The sequence below is a fragment of the Daphnia pulex genome, chromosome 6 (assembly GCF_021134715.1).
Source record: "Daphnia pulex isolate KAP4 chromosome 6, ASM2113471v1".
Taxonomy (NCBI): Eukaryota; Metazoa; Arthropoda; class Branchiopoda; order Diplostraca; family Daphniidae; genus Daphnia; species Daphnia pulex.
The window spans coordinates 4,705,336-4,728,829 of NC_060022.1; the positions used below are offsets into that span (position 1 = coordinate 4,705,336).

The 23,494-nt window shown below is 46.3% G+C and overlaps 1 protein-coding gene across 21 annotated transcripts in view; it reads right to left on the reverse strand.

Annotated features, from left to right (window-relative positions):
- Nucleotides 1-23,494, reverse strand: part of LOC124195986 (cAMP-specific 3',5'-cyclic phosphodiesterase, isoforms N/G-like) — a 99,198-nt gene that overhangs the window by 8,542 nt on the left and 67,162 nt on the right. For 11 of the 21 annotated variants that reach the window (XM_046590727.1, XM_046590720.1, XM_046590726.1 and 8 more), the window contains 4 exons: nt 17,117-17,218; nt 16,973-17,052; nt 14,552-14,664; nt 838-931 (listed from right to left, as the gene is read on the reverse strand). In XM_046590727.1, the coding sequence (XP_046446683.1) occupies nt 838-931; nt 14,552-14,664; nt 16,973-17,052; nt 17,117-17,218 (389 nt within the window). Of the gene's footprint in view, nt 1-837; nt 932-6,250; nt 13,610-14,551; nt 14,665-16,972; nt 17,053-17,116; nt 17,219-19,954; nt 22,699-23,494 lie in introns of those variants that run through there. The other 10 variants (XM_046590728.1, XM_046590722.1, XM_046590731.1 and 7 more) reach the window with 4 other exon arrangements.

The following is a 23,494-nucleotide window of genomic DNA, read 5'->3' on the forward strand; positions in this document are numbered from 1 at the left end:
GTTAAGATGCTCCGTGATGACGCGTGGAAAAAGATTGGCCGATATAAAACCTGCGACGAAGTTCTTACTTACTTCCTTGTTACTAAATCACATTACTTGTGTAATATATCCGCTCGCAGCATGTGAAAGCACGTGTGTGTATATAGCTCAGTGTGTGTAGATGAATCGCATCGAGTCTGTGTGGAAAAATGAACGGATGGAAGGGGGGGGGATAGGGCGTGAATGGGCGGCTCTAAAAATGGAATCCGCATGATATTGCGCCTCTCGTTCAGCTGCAATAACAATTCGCTTCGGCCCCTCCTACGACCGACTGCCGTTCAAAATCATTTCAACAAAAAAAAAAAAAAAAAATGAAATTGGCAGAAAAGAAAAATGAAGGAGAGAAACGATCAAAGTCGATGGCGCGCGAACGGGCCGGGACGAAATTAGCTTCTCCTTTTGCTATATCTCTCGGTCGCACACACACATATATATTTATAGGCGAAAAAATAGATATAGCCTTCCACTCTCTCTCTCTCTCTCTCACTGTCTCGGACACGAATATAGATCTCGCATCACCGTTGTACAACAAAAAACACGAGACGGAAATAGCCACAAATCAAGCGTTCGCGTGCCCCTTTCAACGCGCAAACAGCCAGTGGGGGGAATGCTACTGACAGGAAAGTGTTCATCTTATTTCACTCCTGTTTGTGTTTATATAGTAAAATTCCAGCGTGCTGCTGCTGCTGCTGCTGACTGGGATCCACGAAAATAAGAAGACAGGCAAAACAATAACAAAAGCCATGATTAAGAAAGAAGGAGAAAATAAGGGCAACGGGGTCCGTCGCTCCAACTTACCCAAGAATGTCGAACAGATGTACTCGGAGATCTGGTTGCCCGATCGACTGGATTCGGAAAAATGGCTCAGCTCTTTGTTCAGCATCCGTTTGAACTAGGGAAATGAGAAATGAAAAGAAAATATTAAAATGAGAACAGTTTATAGATTCACGATTTCGTCTATGTATTTTTTAGTATTTTTGAAGAACTCCATGCCTATGCAAATTTGGGACCCGCATCATCGGATAGGTGTTGGGGGTCGGAAGGAGGGGCGATATCCATCGGTCATTCACTAGAGTGAAATATCACTTGCATTCGTCATTTTGCCGAGCTCTTTCGATCGCATTCCAAATGGTATTTATGGTCGACCACAATCGCCACTGAGATTTCATTCGAGATTCAAAAGGGGGTCACGGTCGGAATAGCTTACCAAGAAACCGGCATCATCCAAGAGTTTGATGGCCATTTTCGTCATATGGTTTCCAAAATAAAAAAGTCACGCTCGTAAAAACAAACAATCAACAAACGAACAGAAACTGACACCAAGAATTCACTGGATAGCTTGAAAATCTTGTCCACTAATCTTCCTCAAGACGAGCCACATCTTTGACACTTTTACGTATAGACGTTGCATGTGCGCGGAGCAATGTGAATAATTAATCAAGGAGGAGACGAGTTTGTAGTAGTAGTATGCCACCGGCCACGGGTTCTGCCAACTGCGTCTGCTTCGTTTGCTGGCCTCGATCACGACTACTATACCGCTACTACTACGAGAGCATATAGTATACGCACAGCCAAACTGCTACCACCACCACCACTACCGTTCAGGGGAGTGTCAATTTTTTCGTAGTAGAACCTCCCCTCCTCTTTCTACCACCCCGCTCGACTAAAGCCTTTGGCTTTGTTGATTTTTCGCTTTGTTTTGTTTTGACTTTGGTTTCGCCAGTTTGGCACGCTCCTTTTCTGTCATCGACGGATGGGCCACAGCGGGACCATAGTTCTTTGTCGTCAATCACCAGTGAGAGACAGACGAGGTTAAGAGGAGGGAATGAGGGCGGTGAAAAAAAAAAGCGCCAAGAAGGACGACGCAAGAAGAAAAATAAGGAGTCGAAACTGCCGCACACGGCGATGCGATACGGCCAAGTTGGCGACTGTTGATCATCATTGCGCCGGGCCAGGCATTTTCCAACCGGAGGGGGGAGATAAAGGGTGGCGCGTTTGTTTTTGGCCGCCGTTTTCGTTCCAGCAGTCGTGGGACGGGCGCGGTCGCCTCGAGCGCGCACACACAGAAGTGGCAATATAGAATCAGCTGGTTTTCCTTGCCAAAAAACATTAAAGAGACAGTCGTCGCTGCTCCAGCGGTGGCAGAGAGCTTAAAGGGAGGTGGATGAGAACGGACTGGAAAAAGTCTAAAAGAGATAGATAGACACAAGATGGAGATTGACGAGTATGATGCGACACACTGTACTCAATGAACCCAACGACACACACAACAAATCTCGACAGTAATGTCAACTGGGAACTTTCTACGACCTCCTGGGTTTTGGCGAATTGAAGTATAACCAACCAGCATCGACCGAAACTTGTGTGTTTGTTGCTCTGTCAAGCAATCTACTTTTTCCGTCGCGGACTCAACGGACCCAGGAGCATTTCAACATTGAAAAAAAAAAAGCTAAAAAAGGAAACTTAAAAGTTCTTATGATCACGCCAATGGTCCCATATTGCATATTCAAGTCCAAACGAAAAAGAAAATAAATAAATAAAAAAATCGGCGCCACCGAAGCCACAGCGACGGATAGATGCAGACGGACAGGAATGCGGTGTGCAAAGATTTCGCGCGCAGCAGAAGAGCACCACCAGCAGAAGAGACGCGATGCCAGAAAGGGGCCCCCGGTTTATTTCAAGAGTTCAGAGATCAAAAGAGGTAGTAGCAGACAGTACCAGTTGATTGGGAATGTCGCTCGATTTTAAATATAATTCATTAGATGACGGCAATCGTACAAGTAGTGATGGGCATCCGTGATGGCGGGGCTCAGGAATGTCACGCTCATATTCTTGTGATCACGACGTCTCCGCCTCTTGGGCTCTTCGGTCCAGAAAATGCAACAACAACAACAACATCGCCCCCGAAAATAACAAAAAAACCAACAAAAATATGAAAGGGGAAAATGGCCGCCGTTTGTTTTGCCTGCGCATACCGGGTCACTCACTCAGTGGCGAGGCGTGCGTGGCGTGAGTGGCTAAAGTCAAAAAGTGTAAATAAAATACAAAAATACAGATGCAAATATAACGATTTCTTTTTCTTTCTTTCGCCTAGATTTCTTTCATCTTTCGCGTACAAGTTGTTGCTGTTTCGGCTGCAGCCGAAATAACTGCGCGCAGCTGAGCCATTTTTTTGGTTATTTAAAAAGAAAAAAGAGGATAGGCTTTGAGGGATCGAATCGTCGCGTGAAAACATCAACATTTATTTCCGTTCCAGATCTCGTTTGGGAGAAAGAGACTTTAGGGTTTTCTATACAACCAATGGCGAGTGTTGTATCACTGGACTGCGTCGACTGGACTGCGTCGTTTTTTGGAGTGGGGGGGCTTTGGGTTGCATCCATTTGTTATTGCCGTCGGAACAGCAGGACGCTAGAGAGACGGCCAGAGACGGGCGGGACAACTCATTTCTCTCAACTCCCCTCTTTTATTTTAAATCTTTTCCGTCTTCCTTCTTGTCTTGTTGGCATTCGCCAACTAGTCAGTCGCCGTAACAGCATTAGTCGATGACGGCGATGGGGATGAAAGATGCCTTGGTGCACACACTCGTGATCGCATAATGCGATCACGTCAAGGATTGTTGCACGCAAAATGAGGCTTGAAAAAATCTCTCGTCTATTCGCTGATTGGAAATCTCCGTCGACTCGCTCTCTGTCCGATTCTCATCATTCTATTGTCTCGCAGGCGTGTGTAGACTCCATCGGAGCCCCCCCTTTACATAACTAATAATGAATTCCCGTCCTTAAAGCCAGAAATAAACCCCACCCAAGTCATATAGATGTAAACGACCGACGTCGGAGGGTACACACACAAGTACATGGGGCGTATATATCTTGCGTCGGACATTTCTTTTTTCGGAATGTTGCCCCCCTACGTTTTCTCTATCTCGACTTTTTTTTTATCTCGTCGTCTGGCGCTTGGAGTGAGTGAGACCGAGCGAAAAGAAACCGAAAACCACGCGACGAGAGGAGAGAAATAAAAAAGAAAATAAATTAAGACAAAAGAGAAAATGTGACGAATAACGACGGCAACTCTCGAGCGCAACATTTCCGACCACTTTGCACGGATGGCGAAAGAAACCCTTCAGCTACATATAGACCGAACGCAATCTGTTATCATTTCGTGACAGACACAGCACTCTGAGAGCATCTTTATAACTCGTTTTTCTCCTCCAAAGATTTGCCAATGATATGACGTCGACATAAAACTTACTAATAGGCACCGCCATAATCCCGATTCGATTGTCGCCGCCACGTAGAGGCGCGATCAAATATCATCCGCGTCCGTCAGACGGAAGTTGATTCTAATTTCGTTCCTCCCGATGATACACTTGTAATGTTGCCAAAGGTCAGAATCTCCTGTACACTGCTGGTGAACTTTAACCCTCGCATTGATTATTAATGGTCTTCACCCACAGAGCAACTATAATAAGCATCACATTAAGTAATCCCGACTCAACGGCCTTAGTCACGAACATATGGGCACGTCGCATGGGGGGCGCAGCACGCCGCTGAAAGCTTTTGAATACATCCCCCCCAAGTTGGACGGCAATTACTCTCGACGGGCTGCTGCCGGGTTTTACGTACGGGGTTCTGCACACAGAGAGAGAGAGACGCATAAAAATTGCAGCTCGCCCTGGCCAAAACGAAATTTGTTAACATTAAAAGCCGCTTTTGTGCAGACATATTCCCGTCGCTCGACACCGAGGCGGATGATCTAAGGCGACGGACACGGAATTCCGCGAAGCGGCGCAAGGGTATTCGCCACGTTTCCCAACATCCGATTAACGACGGATGTTCCGTCCTGACATCAGGAGGAGAGCTCAAGAGCGCCAGCACAGCAGCACAATCGTATACATATTGCGTACTACTACTACTACTCGTGCCGGCTTTTTTTTTTTCTTTTTCTGCGAAATAACATTACTTTCTATTTTAAAAATGGCGCCATGTTTTTGTTTCGGATGGCGACCAAGGAAGCTGTTGACAGCTCCATCCTTTTTTTTCCCCCCATCAGAGGAAAAACAGCCACACTTCCCCGGTGCTTTCTCTCTCTCTCTCTCTTCAGTCCTGTATAGTGTTGTGTGTGTGTTACTTTCTTTGCCAAGGAGGGCGATTGCGACCTTCGTTAGTGTTCCGCCCTCAGTTTGAGCCCGTCGGTCGATACTCTACGAAGCAGCACGTGCGCGCCAGATAGGGAATCAACTGAACAAGCACCGAAAATCTTAACAAGCGCCCCCGTTTTTTCAAACTTTTCAACGAATACGACGGAAACCTTAAAATAAAATCTAAAAAAACAAAAATACTTTAAGTGCGATCCTGTTATGTATCCATTACATTTTCTAATAAGCGTAATCATTAGACAACCGACGACGGGTAATGGTTACATAAGTGTGTTATCATCGAATGTCGAAAGTTTTATGAGAATCTGATGAAATACACACAGAGATATATGTGTGTGGGTGTTTGGTGTAAACAGTCTGCTCGGGAGTAAGAGAGAGAGAGAGAGAAGACGCCTAGGAATGAAAGAGGTGAGAATTCCCCCCCCCCCCCCACCACCACCGCCAACTTTGTCGGACGGGGTAGACGCTGCGTCTCAACTTGGGCAGGGAACAAAAGAGCAAAAAGACCCTGAGGACCCTGTGCGTCTGGCTGTTGCCACTAGATAGAAGAGAGAGAGCGGGAATTATGCAGATGCTGGCTGTATTTGAACTTGGCAGAGTAGTAACGCATGCAATCAGTCTACAGAGAGTGCTTTTCACTCGCTGCTCCAGCCGCTAGTGTATACATCCACTATGTATGTATATAGCGGCGCGGAGCTCTCTATTACCCAACTGATGGTAATGCTCCAATGATTTTCGGCGGCTGGGCGCTTGCCCCAGACTTTCTCGAGTGCCAAAAGTATAATAATGTCAGTTGCATAACCGCAGCAGACAGACAGCAACAACACAAACCGAAATATCGATTTCCACGCTATGTGTACGTGTGTGTGTCTATATGCACTAGAGTATTACCCGGGCTCAAGGTGCCTAATCAAAGAGTAAAAAGCCTCCGCCTGGATTTGAAGCCTTAGCTTTGAAAGCTTGCACACAGCAACAAGGCTCTTCTAAGAATAGTTTACAGGGCACGGGCCGTAATGAATTACTGATGCCCGCCAAATTCTGCTCAGCTCTCACTACCTGTTTGCACTTCATGTAGCGCAATTTGGTGCCGACAGAGTCGGACTGGTCGTCGGCGTCCGTCGACGGCGACGAGGATATCAAAGGCTGGAGAGAGCGGCGGACCAACTGGGGCAGAGAGAAGGCGGCCGGCTGGGAACTGCGTCTTGACGAAGTCGACGGCGGAGTCGACGGTGCGGTCGTTTCGGCCGCTCGCGTTGGCGGCTGGTGGTGCCTTGGTTGGTTGGTTGCCACCGAGTGAACGGGGTCGGCCGGCGGAGCGGCGACACAAGACGTGAAAAATGACGAAGCCGACGATGTGGGAACCACCGAGCTGGAACTCGATCGACGCGGGTACTTTTTGCGCCAATTGAAGAGACCGGAAGAAGCCGAAGAGAAAGAGGAGGATGCTGCCGATGGCAACGCTGGCGCCGTCGAGTTATGATGATGGTCGACGGACGGATGTCGCCAGATTGTGCTGCTGTTACTGCTCCGGCTGCCGCAGTTATTGTCCTGCTGTGCATTGAGCGAACGCGATCCTCCTCCTCCTCCTACTCCATCGCTTCTCTGCTGCTGCTGCTGCTGATGCTGTTGGCATCGATCGTCTACTTCACCTCCACGCTGCTTGCCGGACCTGCTGCCAGGCCGGAAGGGCGACAAGCTGGCAGGTCGATTTCGAAACGTCGCGCCAAAAACGGTCGTCGATTTGCCGTCTTCTGGCAACGAGAGACGCTGCTGGGAGACCGACGCCGTACGGTAATGATGACGACCGGACCCGCTGGTCTCGTCCACATCGTCATGGATGCCACCCGATCGTCTCCTCCGGCTGTTGCTACTCGATTTCGAAGAGTGCAACGGTGGCGGACTTCTCGGCTGTCCATAGAAATCGGGACTCTCCGTGCCTCTCACCGTCTCGGTCATATTATCGATACGCAGGAAATAACCTCGTCAGCAGTTCAAAAAGGGCCAAGCCAAAAAAGGAAATTCCTTCCGATGGATCGATAATGGCTGAGGAAGATGCTGATGCTGCTCGGAATCGTGAGTGAGTGAGTGTGAGAGAGAGAGAGACGAATCAAACTAAAACTGGTGGAGTAAAGAGTTATCACCCATCAGCCACCGCCATTGCCGGACTTGTGATGATGATCCATCGGTTCACGATCCACAAACGGACAAAATGGCCGGGCATTTGACAGGACACCAGTAATCTGGTCACACGGCATTATAGGTGCTGTATCCTTTCGTTTTTCTCTCCGTCTCAGGTATAATAGAGCTTGACAATAAACGACACTGTTTCACGGAGGGACCACTGGTGACGGACAAACGCTACGTGTGTGTGAGCCCAGACACGGCTCCTAGGCATTTGCACCGACACGCCAATTTGTCGACGACACGGTTAACATGTTTAGCTTGAGGTTCGTCCAGAGAGTGGAGACAACGGCAGGACCCAACGACATCACATCTATTGCGCGCCTCAATACTCTTGACAGACACACACACACCCCGGAGTTGCTGGGCTCGATCGTCCTAACCTTCTTTTCTTTTTTCGGGGGCTAGATATATATATTTTCTTTTTTTCTTTTCTGGCGTTGGTTGAGCGCCCTCCACACTGGCGGATGGATGGCGAACGACTGAGGGTGCCTGCCAACTGAGAGTAGCTGTACTATGGGTTGTCGTCGTCCCTACTCCTTTCTCCTACGCTTGCCACAAGCGTTGTGTGTTCCACAGCAGCTAGGCACCAGCTCTATATAGTTAGCTGCACTGAGTGAGGGAGAGAGAGGGGCTCGGCTCCTGTAGTGTGTGTGTTGAACTATACCGGAATAACAACTAGAAAATAAAAGCAAAGACAACGACAGCCAAAAAAAAACTGGCCTGGCATTACTTTTTCGTGGTCTGGGAGAGCGACACACTAACGTAACAACCGCAACGAGGAGGAAAAAGGAATAGATAAAACCCAAAGAAAGAAAGACAACAAAAAAATCAACAAAAAACAGTTGATGTGAACCGTTTCCGTGGAAAATTCGAGACCCAAACCAAATCATTTTTAAAATACCGAAAATACTTTGAAGCTTGATTGAAGCTTAATCAGTCGAAAAAATGTTACATAGTCCCGTCTGCACAAGTGCCATGGTCTAAAATCGATGGAAGCGAGTAGTATTTGACACCGCTTTCCGGTTGGGTCACGCAGAGGCCGATAAATTCTATGTAGAGAGTTAGGAATTCTTATCGAGTAAATCGAGCCGGGTAGTATTCTATGTGGCGGTGATGGGATCGTTAAAAAGATGAGTGTATATAGTATTGACGCGTCTCGTTGAGACGCTATTGACTGGTAAACGAATTGCCATACAAGTATAGAGAGACTTGTGTGTACCTCGTCTGGAATGGCGACGGCGGTGGATATCAACACACACGCCCTCCTTGCTCTAGTAGTACACCTCTTGGCTTCATTCGATCAATAGCGAGAGAATATATGGAGGAAACGGGGAGGGACAACAAAAAGGAGCCAGAGAAAGAGAGAGAGAGAACCCAACCAACATACAAAAACGCAGCAACAAAATCAAATAAAGCATCAGCGAGAGCCCAGGAGGGATTGAGAGCCCGTGTGTGGATGAAAAAAAAAATAATAAAAATAAAAAACCCCCACCAACAGCAGCAGGAGCAGAAGCAGGAGCAGCTCGGGCAACTAGTCTATAGACCTCTAGGCTGCTCCTGTTTCCGCTCCGAGTCACAGACACTCGAAATCCGCTCTCGCTCTCACAAGCCCCGGCTGTTTCTCTATGCAATTCGACGCTCAAAAAGACGAAACAAAAAGGCAAACGGAATAACTGGAAACATGTTTCAACTGCTACCGGTGCAGTTGCAACTCTCGCGGGCTGGGGCTTTTGCGCAATCATCTTCACAAAAAAAAAGAAAAAGACAGAACGGAAAAGATGTGGAACGGAACGGGAGGCGAGTCGCTGAAGAGATGGATTGAGTGAGTAAGTGCTGAGTGAGCACCGAGGGTAAAGACGGAGCAGTCAGAGGGGGAGATAGGAGAGGATGTTGGAGGGGGGATTGGATTAGAGATGATTACATATATATCGACACAAGGTTGGTGGCCTATTACGTTCTTAGCCAGAGAACGACACACAGCCGACAGCCGAGTGACTGGTAGCGTGATGGCTCGGCTGCCGGTTTGTACGCTCGATCTCCTCATATTTCCTCACTTCTTGTGAGTTCCAGGATCCTAAACAAAAAGGAAGCGTCGCCAGAAGGAGCCCAGAAGCAGCCAGCCTCGGCTACGAAGAATGGAACGGAAAGAGAGCGCCAGGCAGAAAGAGAGAGAAAGACAAAACAAGTTCACTTCTGCCTTCTATACTGCTGATGGACGATTCCCACCAATGAAAATCTAAGGCTCTACCTCTGACGTCATTGTGACGCACGAACGCTGTCCCTCCCCCTCCATTCCGAGGTACCCGACATACTACTATTACCCTCCCAATGTCTCTCAGTTAGTCGACTCTTCTTCTTCTTCTTCTTCCTCTTTCCCTCCCAAACATTTCTCCGTCGTCTATTCTCCTTCGTCTTCTTCATACTTTCATCTCGGTCGTTCAGAGTCGCACGCGCTCTTCTCCACACACACACACACACACAACATGGAAATGGGGAAGAAGAAGGAAGAAAAAAAAGGAAAGAGCTAAGAGACCATCAGCCCATACAAACAATCAGTTCCACACACGACATCCCCAAATAGCAAGGGACGATAAAAGATTTTTCGGTGAGGCAGGGGCGCTATTTTCCCTAGACAAACACGTGTGCCGGAATATGAGCAGCGCGCCAGCAGCTGAGAGAGAGCATCGGCAGAGAAGGATTCAACTCGATATCAGACCAATCTCGTTGGGCCGGAGAAGAACAAAGGCCGCCGAAAGACGGTAGACGGCCAGATTACCATCAACCGACCAACACGAGTCAAATGTTGATCTTTAATGTCTACAAATTCGCAAACAGAATCAATCGATCCCTCCCCCCGTGACCAGATTGGCTGGACCTGCGCTTCAAGTCTTAGCAGGGCTCAGCATCATCGAGAGGGAAATGTTGAATAAAGCAAATATTAAAAGAAATAACCTTTTCTCGCTTTTCCAGCCTTAAAATACGCTCCGCCGAGAACAGGCTAACTATACCCTTTTGAAGCTCGCTTTTTGATTGTTCGCTTCTGAATTGGAAATGTGGAAAAGTGGGGGGATCGTCTAATACGACGAGTTCTCGGGATCTCTAACCCACCTACCCAAAGGAATGAAGGTGCTGGGGGTGGGGGGCAAATCAAAAAGCGGGGCGACACACAAAAGAATGACGTGATTATATGCAGATTGACGATTTCGATACTGCCAAGTAAAGCAAATAGCGACTGAAAAGGCGAAACATGCTGTTCATTTCGTGACTTTGTCGATCCATTTCATCAGCAGGAGTCTGTGTCGTCGGCGCTGTCGTCAGCGATTTCGACGTGTACGAGGCCTAACACAAAGATGCCATATCGACCACCTATCGCATTTTCCTGGAGGGGCATCAAAGTCAGATCTCTCTCTCTCTCCTGTGCCACGCATACAAACCCATTAAAACGCGAGTCTAAATGTCGAGGTGTGGGAGTCGACAAGACGAGAGAGAGAAAAGTTGGATTGAATCGACGAAAGAGAGATCAAGAAACGAGAGAACAGCAATCGCAATCCCTCACGCAGTCGAAAAGTTGAGAAAAGCCACGGCAGGACCAATAATAGGAAAGGGGCGAATGATGTGCCGCACCATGGCCGTGGCAGATGAGATGGAAGGGAGAAGAGGGGGGAAAAAAATGATAGAAAATCCAGTCAACGTTTTTGGGGGAGAAAAAGGGATCAAGTTGCGCGAGTCCAAAAAAAAATAAATAAAAAAATAAGGAAGAGGAGGGCCAGGAGAAAAAAAGTAAAAAGTTTTCTTGGCTCCAAAACCTCGCGACCAGAGGCTAAGGAAGAAAGGTTATATTGACAAATCGATCAATCGATTGTACAACATATACAAACAGACTGGACAGGGCAGGAAATCGCCTGCCAACACGCAATATACAGCAGAATACTACGACGTAGTAGTACACACACCTTTGAATATGGAAAGGAGGAAATCGTGTATAGGAGCTGCGAAGTCACGCGATTCTCCTGCCACCCTCTCCAAACCAAGCGGCATAAAAGCGTCGGTAGATATTTATATACATACACGTATTAAAGTTGAAAGATGGAAATCGTCCATCGGTTGTCCTTGAAAATTGTATCGTGCACTATTCTCTCTCTCTGTGGCTGTGCACACACACACACACACAATGGGGTTGGCTTCAACTTGGCTAAACCTCAAAGACACATAATAACTTGGGGCCGGCTACTCTTCAAACTCGGGGAGGAGTACTACTCGATAGCTGCCGCTTCTTTTTTTGTTTTTCCTTATTCTTTGCCAGGCGTCGTTGTCGTCCCCATCATTATCCCATAAATCTACATACTACAACGTTTCCCCTTTCCGCTCAAATGCTTTTGAATAATGATGATGCGCGATGACGATTTATAGGCGCAGATATAACAGTGACTATAAATAGCAACTACTACACAAGCTTGGAGATTCCATTCATCATCACCAACGCCGCGGCGGCGACGGACTCTTAAGCCACAACCACACACACACACACACATACACGCGAGCGGGGAAACAAAAAATTGCTGATCCAAGACGACAAGAAGACGGACGCACATCCAACGCAGCAGGCAAAGCCTTCAAACCGGCAATAATGCATCTCCACCACCACCACCACGTCACGGGATTATTATGTCGCAAGGCGTCTCACACAAGAAAAGGAAGGGGGGGAGGGGTAAAAAAAAAATCCCGCAAGAATCCAGCATCATCAGCAGTAGCCTAACATCCGCACGCGCGCGCGCCCACCCTGACTAGTCTATTAATTCCGCTGGCGCCAGACGTCGTGCAGCGAACAAACACAAAACACACACACACACCAAGACAAACAAAATAGAAATCTACCAAATATAAAAAAAAAAGTCGGGAGGGCGGGAAAAATACAAAATTAAACGGGGGCAAGGTCTTGCGAAGACGCGGATGCTAGATATTGCATAATGCCGGCGGTAAACGGCGCACTGCGTACGCGAATTAATTGTAAAAAGAGCTCGTCATTAATCTACTTGTCGTCAACCCCCGTGTTTCTCTCATCGCTCGTTTCCATTGCTCAAGTCGTCACTAATACCAGTCACGTACGTGTTTCTTGTCGACTTATTTCGTATAAGCTACTCCAGTAAAAAGAAAAAAAAAAAGAAAAAAAGAAAAACAGGAGAGACTATAAAGCCCAAGACGGAACCGGATAGGTAGAGCACATCAAAAACACGGACTCACTATAGATGATTGGATAGTTGCAAGATATCGATCCCGCGTTTTTATTTTATTTTTTTATCCCGTTGATTATCTTGAATTCATCCCTTGACGCCGAGCTGCTTGACCTGGGCCTGCGCTGGCTGACTAGATATTTCGATTTCAAGTTGAAGTGTTGATCTGATGCCTTCAAACACGGCAATGTCTATGACGTACACACCCACGTGAAACGGGATCCTGTTTCTCTTAATCCAATTGTACGTCAGTCAAGTTCAATCATGGAAATGCCGTGCTCAACACATCACAGAGGGGGTTGTTAAAACACTCGGGCTCTCTCTCTCTCTCTCTCGTCCTCTTGTTCTTCCTCCTCGGGGCTGTGTGCAACGTGCATCCTCCTTGCCGAGGACATCCGCTCTCGACTCGACCCGACCATGCAGCAACTGAATAAGGAAGGCACGGCACGGGCGACAAATGATTCGGTCGTGTAACGAGATTTGCGTGCGCCAGAATTCGACAAGGCAACTCGTCGGCAGTCGGGAAAATTCAACGGGGGGACCGAGGAAGAAAAGGTCAGATCCGGGGAAAAAGAAAGAGATGGATGGTAATAAGATGAAAGCACACACACGATGATGACGTCAACAAGGCAACGCCGAATTCGACATGTAAAGCGACCATAGTTTGGAAAGCGTTTTAATTAGCCTGCAACGTGAAATTGGTCGCGCCCAAGTTCCCCGTTCCGATATTCCCCTATCCCCTGCATCACATGTCCTGCTTTTTTTTTTATTTTGGCAAAGGGCAAAAAAGTTACTGCAGTCCAAGGGACATTGCACAATGTTCCACTCAGTGTTATACAGTAAGAAATTCACAGCACAGACTCGCAGCCGGCGAATGCGGAGATAATTTTGTTTTCTTCTTCCGGGAGAAATTGAATCAGTCTAGAGCAGCAGCAGCCAGACAGCCAACCCATCACGAGTTGCTGGTGCAAGAAGAAAATGAAAATGAAAAAAGAAAAAAAAAAACACGACACCCTAGTTCGTTTGGAACGGATGGTGCAAGAATGCAAGGATATCGGGGGGACTGATTGGCGGATGAGGGAATACAAGTGGAACGGCGTGCAGTCGAATGACACGACAAACGGAAGAAGCCAAAAATCAATCGAAAATAGTAGTCGTAGTAAATCGTTGCTACGAATGACGACGCGAAAGATATCAAAGAATAAAAGGAAGAGGAAGAAGGAATATCAGAATCATAAGACGCACAAGAAAGAAAGGAAGTCAAAAGAAAAGAGAAGAAGAAGAAAAAAAAAGAGAGACGACGCTCTTTCTTTTTTCTTTCTCTCTTTTGATTCGGGCGATCGATAGTAACGAAGAGAAGCGACCGTCGAATATATAAGAAATAACCAAATAACGGCCGACTAGTATATATGTAAAATCACGGCGCAGAGCGAGAGGAGGGGGGAGAAAGGATAATAGAAAGGATTGAAACTTGAACGTACCCCGAAGAAGAAATATACACAATCGCATAAAGACTACTTGGAAGAAGAAGAATTAATACGACTTTTAAAAAAAGAACGTTCGACGATGAGAAGGGGGCCAAAGAGAAGAAGAGCGCAGCAAAGCAAACAAGACGAGAACGATAGGCCTTTGATCAAAAACCACACGAATAACAATAACCGAAAAAAAAAAGAAAAAATGGGTTCCCTCAAAACCTGCGCGCACGGCCAATCAAAGTAGAATTTTGCGGGGGATGTAGATTCCAATTGTGATGACGGGCGGGTCGGGAAAACGCCGAGAATTGTTCTCGTTTCTCTCAAATCACTTGGAAGGAGATGACACAGGCACTGCCCAAATGACGACGACACCCACAATAATCCTTCAGGCGCAGGCCAACGCCTCCAACACGATGACGCACGTGTGTTTTCAAAGAGGAAATAAATAACGTGACCGTTTTTCTTACCTTGCTGGATGCCATGTCGCTGACGGAACGATGCGTCTGTATCGTCTCCAACTGGTCCAAACACCAGTCCAGCTCCTCGAGCGTTTCCACGGCCAGTCGGCTGTACGTTTCATCTATTGCCGAATAGAAAAAAATCCACTTAGAACATGTTTACAGCTGCAACGCAATAGCACGAAAGGGAAATCGAGCACAGAAATTGAAACGACATTAACAAGACGCCAAATGGAAAATCAAACGGACGTCAAAAGCAATAAACAACTACGCGTTACGACAGATTATGCATAAAGATCTGTCGGCTAATTCATCCGGATTCCGGACTTGTAAAATAGACAAGTGTGCTGTTTTTTTCGCCAATGGAAAACGAACAGCGCCGTTGTTTACTTTCGGTTTTAATCGGTTTTGTTTCTCGTTTTCTTTTTTCTTCTTTCTTTTACGATGATGAGTCCCGGTGGGTACAAGATTAACGACCGCGTACCATTTCAACTTGTTTTCATTCGCCGAAAGCTGCAACAGATGAGTTAACATGTTTCCAAACCGATATGGAGGGAAGACTCGCAACAGGATAGCAGTAGTTATGGGGATATGAGGAGTTTTCGAAAATCTGCATAATACACAGCAGTTGCATCCCGTAACTGCTGGCAACTAAATCATCCCACCGTTTCCGGTAATTTTTACGCGGCGAGGGTTGCAGGGACGCGACAGATGGGCAACTTTCCCAGAGCAACCAAGAAAACTAAACAACAATAACCAAGGTAACTGTAAGCGACGCGAAACGGTAGAAATCGAGGGACGACGTGCGAGCACAAAATTCCAAACAGAAAGAAGAAGAAGAAAAAAGCAGATGCGATTTTATCTATTCGAGAGAGAAAAAAAAAGAGCAAGTCACGATCACGCTGACGTCATCGGCAGGGACTTAACTGCCAACACTATTACGTCAAAGAATGTCATCGAAGATATCTCGGAATGCTTTGGAATTTGATTTTTTATTCGAGTGAATGGTTGGTGCTTTTTCTTTTCACGCGCTGATCCTTTGGGAGGACGGAGATAGATGGATGCGCAATATTTTTAATGGTCGGCTCTGTTGCTGGATGCGGGACATTTCTTATCTTCTGGCAAAAAAGAGAAGGTCGGTAGTCAAAAGTCCCTCTGTTGGCCGCCAGGATAGATGGAAAGCATTAATATATCCAGCGGATAGGGCACTGTAGGAGGTAAACGCCTCCTGTAGATGTCCTCACGAGTCTCACAACAAACATCCGCCGCCAACGTCCTAGTCCCGAACGCTAGGTGGTGATGGTATCTCTCCCCCCATACAAACTTGCCCAAGTCCATTCAGAACCGTTTTTACTCGCCACGGGACGAAATCCTTTTTTGGGCTTTTAGGATATTAAAACAAAACACAAAAAAAAAAATATCAGGAGAAGAAGAAAAAAAAAGATAACGAAAATCCCCGACGACCCGATGACTTTTTTTTTCTCTTTTGCTCGTAAAATCCACGCGAGGCGATGAGAAAAGGTCATCAATATTCAAAAGGGGTGTCGGTCGTTCTTCTTTTTCCGCCTTTGCATTTTCAGAAATTCTTTCATTTTTCTTGTTCCAGAGGATCAGCAATGAAACGCGAAGGTGGGAAATGGATACAGGACTATAGATAGGATGACCCCAAGGATTCATATCATCGCCCTTATACAAAATACATGTATAAAAAGGGAATGCAGATATTCCGATAAAATATACATAATCCTTTTTCCTCGAGCGTCATATGTTGACAGTCTGACAAATGAACGAAAATGACGCACGAAGGCCGTAGGACATCGAGAGTCTCAATCACAGCAAAGCGGATTGCACTGGTGATGGTTAAACGTTATTATGAGTTTACAAGCCCAGACAATGCGATGGAATGTTTTCTATTCAACGGACGAAATTGGAGAGCACGACGACAGGTGATGAGTCAGACTGAAATGAATGTTGTCGGCAAACATTTCGCCACTAGGAATTAAATTCCAGAGACAAACCGATCAGTGGAGGGACATCCCAAAATGTCCACGTCGAGTGCGTCAAACGAGCAGGACACACAAAAAAAAAAGAATGGAGGAGAACTTTAACAACTGAGCGACACAGACAGACATAGCCGAGAGAAGGGACGATGGGAAATGAATTGATAAACGAGCGTTCGCATTCTGTCATGTCGGCGATGCTGACGGGGCATTCATCCATCATGTCGACAGTAATAAAAGTCTGTTTGTCATCTAGAATTCATTCACTGTATAACTGTGCGTTCAATCTTCTAATTAGGGGCTTGTCTTACATTGCCCAATTTGACGAGGTCGCTCATTGGCTTACAGAAAGGGCAACAACCAAAAGAGAAACAAGCCGCAAAAAAGCAAAAAGCAGACGTAAATGTTATTGTTATTGTTGTTTGCTTACTTTTCTGAAACTCACCTCCCGGCGTCAGATTCTTGGGTTGCGGGGTGGACACTCCAGTTGACTGCGACGAACGTCTCGACCTGTGGAATGTAAAAATTAAATTTTTGGCTGACGAAGACACATGTAATCGTATAAAGAACTCACCGATTGATAGGGATGCTGGTCAAGCAGATGTAGTTATTGCGAACGCTGCGTAGGCTGGCCAATATCTGCGCGAACGGAGTGACGATCAAATCTTCTCCGTGCCTGATGGTCAAGAGACAAAACAAATAACAGTTAGGATCACACGAACGACATGAGCAGCGCCAAAATCATCACAATCCATCAGAAAATAACGTCCTTCCTTTTCTTTATTATGACAGGGCGACATTTCCCGACGTCCTGTCATCACTAAACATTGCAGACGTCCAATAAACATAAAGCTGACGAAACTTTGTTTTTCTTATTTTGTGGAACAGGATTCGATAGGGGTGGGACGCTGGAGGGAAATTTTAAGGAATAAATTCCTCCTTCAGAAATGTTCAAGGAAACATAAACACTGAGACGCTAGGATGACGGCTATATGGTCGGAAGGATAATAACAAAGTTGTTATTCCACAGTCCCCTTGGGTGCGCGTTTTTCTGCTTTTTGTTTTCTCTTATTCCGGGACAGATGCGGATAAATCTCACTGCAAATCTGGAATACGAATACGAGTTTCAGAATTCCTTGGGTTTTTCTTTTTTTTTTCTGTACGAGCAATAGCACGCAGATGCCCTACCAAGGGCAACTGGCCATCAACACAATGCAATTTTTCATCAACTATAGCCGGGCCGGACAAGAACAGTAACAAATAAATCAATGCGAAATAAGGATAAAGAAAATGAAGTGGATCGATAGAGTATGTGGAAAGAAAGAAGATCATTCCAGTGGAAAACGAGCCAAAGTAGCGTCACGTAGCATATGTTTGTGTTTCTCTAACTAAATCCACTGATGCGGCAAATCAATTTTCTAGTCTGTTTGCCCGTTTCATCATCATCTCCCCCCCCCCCTTTTTTCTCGGTCGACCAGACTCCTCAAGTCTTCCATCCACCCATCTTGTGGCGGCCATAGAAACCCATGGTACATATGATATGGTTGGTATATTGTATACTGTATACTCTAGCTTGTATAGTGTATCGAAATTGTATACATCAGTCCACAGAGGCTGGTGGGCAAACACACACACAAAGAAAGGGAGAGAGAGAGATGATATGATACAGAATGGGCTGAAGCAGGCTGTTGCTGAATGGGTTGAGAAATGGGCCGACTCGACAACGATCCATCAACGTCCCCATGGAGTGTCTCTTTCTCTACTTCTGTATCTGTTCAGAGTAGTAGTTGTACACTATTCTTTATATTAATGGTTGTGGACGCTGTCGTCTGGCGAGTCAGCGGCAAAAAGTTGTCCCGCACAGCCAATCCAGCTTCGGCGACGAAGATTCTTCACTTTCAAATATTTCTCTTCAAATAAATCTTTTACGCTTCTCGTTGCCACAAAGGGATATAAAATACCAAAGAAAACGTGCAGCACAGCTCCCTATTGTCGCCTTCGCTACTTTGTCCTAGGTCATGGGGGCTGATCGAACCGGATAAAACCAAGACAAAAGGAACGGGCGATGATGAGCATGTAGAATTGTAGAGAAAAGAGCCAAAATACTAGAAATGAAAAAATACCAGACAATAAGACAATGAAAAGTGGAATTCCGCCATCTGGGACAAAATAACAAAAGCAAGTCGGCTGCTGTACATTTCCGATATTTTTCTGAAGTGCGTCGCACTCGATAAACGGAGAATCTGAAGGACACCGGAGAAGAGATGAGGTATGTGTCATGTGCCGTGTGCACGCCCCATCGCGATATCAATAACACAACAACACCCAATAACACGCAATCTTGTTTTCTCCTGTTATCACGCCTCGGGGAGGGAGTTTTGTACCTTTTCTCCCTTTGTGGATTTCTTTGGATAATTTAATTTCCACCGAACATCCAAACTTTTCCAAAGAAAAAAAAAAAAAAACGTGCAAGTGTGCAACGGCACGTAATTTGACTGCTGTTGTACAACACCACTATAGTACACAACGACATGATTTGTAGAGATTGTATACTGTATAGTCAATCCAAATACCCGCCCAGTGTTATCGATTACGACATCGATCGCCACTGGTAGAGAAAGACAACAAAAAATAATAATGCGACGCTATAAAAATGCGCTGTGCAGACGGGCATGAAAAGCGAATGAAAGATGACTTTAAATGGAAAATAAATATTCCATGTTACTTTGCATATCAATGCATGAGCCAGTAATATTGATGATCTCCGTCCCGTTTCGGCGTCGTACACACAAAGGCGATCGGAACTCTAGGTGGGAGGGTTTTCTATTCGATTAAAAAATGGAAAAGTCTTCATCGATCTTTCCCAACAGCCTGGCCGCCCCTCCCTTCCACCTTCTTTTTTCCCTTTTCTTTTTGCAACATCAACGACCTGATAAATAACGAAGATTGCTTGCGACAGTATATGAATCCTGCATACTTCGACAGTATATTTAGACATCACAAACTTGTGAGCTGAGTGAGCTGTAGAGTCATTAAGTGGCTCCGGAGTCGAGCAAGAATCCTAGCCAACATCAGCATCGTCGAGGGAGAAGAAGAACAAAAAGAAAAAAAGACCGGGGGAAAGAAAACGGGACGTCCTCCAAAGTATCTCCTCCCTCCTTTGCGCGTATACTATTATGTACGTTACGATCCAATCTTTTATGACCCGCTTTTGTGTCACGATGAAAATTTCTTTTTTAGCCTTCCCACTTTTTGTGGAAAAAGAAAAAATCCCAGCAGTTGTTGACTTGGTTCGCCGCTTCTACTGGAATGGACTGGAAATGTTGGGTATATTGTCGAGGGCTGGCGACGGAGATGTATGAAGAGACGACGGTAAGGCGCACACACACACAAGGACAAACGTACGACTCACGCTAATCGACGATGATTCTCGAAGAATCGCTCCCAGAAGGAGGACCGGTGTTTGATGCGGAGGACGCTGGTACTGAGCGTCCGCGGGAAATGGCGTTCCTTGGCCGACTCCCTTTGCTCTGCGTCGTTGGCATGGACATGCTCCAGCATCAAGGCCGACAAACTCTGATGCATATCTGGGTGGAACTTCGTACTACCGGGAGAAGACATCTTTCCCTTTCAGATTGTGCTGTTGCTTTATTTTTTGTCAATCACGAAAAACAGCGTCCAATCAAAATTGACTCAAAGTTCGGCAAACGAACAACGGCGGTGGCAAAAGGAAACCAAAAACAAAAGGCCAAGAATCTGACGTTGAGTGACGTTTGGTTTTTTTTACGGCACTGATATCACACTCGAAGATTATCTGTCAAGAAAGATGGTGGGGTCGGCAGAGAGTGGCTTAGTCTGAATCACGAGCCAATCAAGGCATCCAGTCAAGGCGTATTCAACCTGGTGGCAAAATAAGAACCAGGGACGGCAACGAAATAAAAAAAAAACAAGATCTTTCACTCTCACTCTCTAATTCACTCAATCAGTGGCGAAATTCCCTCACCAAGTGCACTTGACACACACACACACAGAACACGGGCGGACTAAGAAGTCGAGAGAGAGAGAGACACAACCAACGACTCTTCTTGTCAACGCCAACGTTTTTCATCCCCAATTCACTTTAGTTGAGTGTTGCGCACTCGGGAACGAAAGAAAGATCACTCCGATCAAGTCCATCGATCACTGCACGGGCTATTTTCCCCTTTTGGCGTCACACGGAATTATGGGCGCCAATTGGATCTTGTGGAGAACCAAGATGTGGAGCAGAATCACCGCAGCGAGAGTCTATGGGAGAGAGAGAGATAGAGAGAGAGCGAGCGCGTTCTCAACTGAACTTACTCCAAGGCCTTCCCGCGGTATTATAGAGACGAGCGGGAGGAAGAAGGAAGCCACACACACACGCTGGGTGGGGTGTGTGTGTGTGTGTACGGGGTGGTGGTGGCAACGTTCAGCGGGTTCTAGCGCCAGAAGTTTTTCGGCTAAGCGAACTAAACTCTCGCCCGCCACTCTTTTTCGTGAGCTCCTAAGGCGCGAGGAGAGTCTCTCTATCGTTAATGATGGACCGTAAAAGGGCAAGGACGCGAAATCAGGGCCGGCGCATCAGTTCATTAAGGGACTAGTCCCGAAAATCGTTCTCTTCACTCACAAGACACACTCTAAACTAATAACGGTCGACTCACGCACCAAAGTTCGAATTACACAACACGTCTAGTTCACCCGACGACGGTCCTCCTTTCTTCTCTCCAGTTGTTGCACCGTCGATGCCCTTGCAATGTTCTTTTATTCTTCTTTTGTTTGACAACTAAACTAGTCCTCGAATGTTTGTTTTGTTTTTTCCCCCCAAAAAAGTTCAAATTCCAAACTCCTCTTGCACTCGAGTTGCCAGGAGACTGGCGGGCGATGTGGGTGCGAGAATCAAGTGAGCGACTCCCGGAATTGCTCGAGAGAGAAAAGAAAATTTCTTTGCCAAAATAATGAAATTGCAGCGCAGTCTAAAACGAGACGGACGGATTGAATGGGCAGATAAAGGGGCGGGGTTGTAGGCGGCCCGCGGTCAATCGATTTCTATCAGACGACGTGATATTTGCACAGGCAACAACACAGTTACGAGTTAGTGGCTTTCAATTCTTTCCTAGCCGACTGGAACACGGACCGAGTTGCTAAGCACACCAGTAACACATTTATGTAAATAACTTTAAAAAAACCACGGATAAACATTGACGTGCTTGTTCAAAGTCCTTTATCTAGTCGAGAGCACACACACACAACACACACACACAGCAAAAAAAAAAGTTGACCAAATTTTCTTTTCGCTGCTGCTGCCTTGTTGTAATTTCCCTTTTTATTCCGCCCGCGGGAAAATTCTGATTCTGTTGCCAAGCGAAAGGCGTTACAGTTTGATGTTGACGCGCGTCCGTTCCACGTTCTCCTTTTTTTTCCCCCGTCTCCTTTTGTCGTTATTGAATGGACGGCTCGCTCTTCCTGAGCTGCGCAGCAGTTATGACTGTAAAATCATTTCTGAATTTATCGTATTTGCGCGCGTCAGGGCAGTAAACGGACAAGATACCATCATGTCATCTTGAATAAGGGCAACGGGAATTCCTATTCCTTTTTCCGGGTCTTTTGGCGTGCCGAATTCATAGGCGTTGCACCACCCAGGACCAACCCAGTGACGCCGTCCTTTCTTTAATGATGAAATAAATTCGCAATCTTGACTGTTTAACACGACGACAACCGACTGTTGAGAATACAAATGGCTAGAGAGAAATCACGTCGCAAGGAGATGCAAGAGTGGCACTTTGTTATTCGTTTAACCGAACGACAGACGACCAGCGTCGAAAAACACGACACAGTACTGGTAATCGATGACAACTGTCGGATATAAGCAAACAATCTCTGTTTGTGTGTGAGCGCGTTCACTTTGGAGGTCCGCTTATTCTATTTCTTTTGGCGTGAAAAGTGTTTCCCTTTCTCCCCGCTTAGGCTAGCACGAACGAAATTGCGTAGTGTGTGTCGGAAGATTCGACTGTGTACTGGAACGCGTCGGCGGGACCTGCACCGTGGAACACAATGCGCCAAATCAAACACGTCTAGGCTAAATGTGAAACATGCGCACGCGCAACACTTGACGGGCGGACTGGACGAACTCGGTCGAACGCAATACCGAGACACGAGAAAATCACGGAACAAACACACCTCCCCACCCCACTACAGTAGAGTTACAAAAAGAAGAAGACAAAATAAAATCTAAAAAAGAAGAGCAAAATGTTTCCTTTCTTCTTTGTATTGCATAGCGTGTGCCAGAAATTTTAGGCCGCCGCCGCCGCCATCATCCTAGCTCCTGCTCGATATATTTATATGCGTGCATGTGGGTGGTTCCCTGGCTTGTTGAGGGGATCTTTTCACGTTGGCAAGAGAGGGAGGAAAAAGCGAACATGAAGAGGCTCCTTGAGAATCGACTTGATGATGCAATGATAGAGAGAGTCGACTAGACGGGCCACACTAGACGTCATGTACTGCGCCATTTTCCCGACTGTCGACGACGACAGCGTTTGTTGTTATAGATCCACGCCAATCCATCGTGACGTGGCCTTCTTTATTTAACAAACTTTCTTTGACTTTAAACAACAGCTGCGAAGTCGATCCATTTTTAGTTCACTCTCTCGGAAATCACTTCTAATGAGTTGGTTTGTACGCACAGGCACACACACACACAAATAGTAAATGAGAACGGCCTAATGCGCTTCAAAGGCCCAGACAGCCAAAGTTGAGCTTTATCCGGTGATTCCGGTGGGCTCCGGTATTGAATGGCTCTACTACGTCGATTCTCTTACTACTTTCCCATGTTTTTCGACTTTTTTTCTTTTGTCTTATTTCCTTTTTCCAGTCGATTCCTTGTTTCATCAAATCGTCCATGTCTAGTTTTCTTCTCCGCCAGCTGACGCCCGTCGGC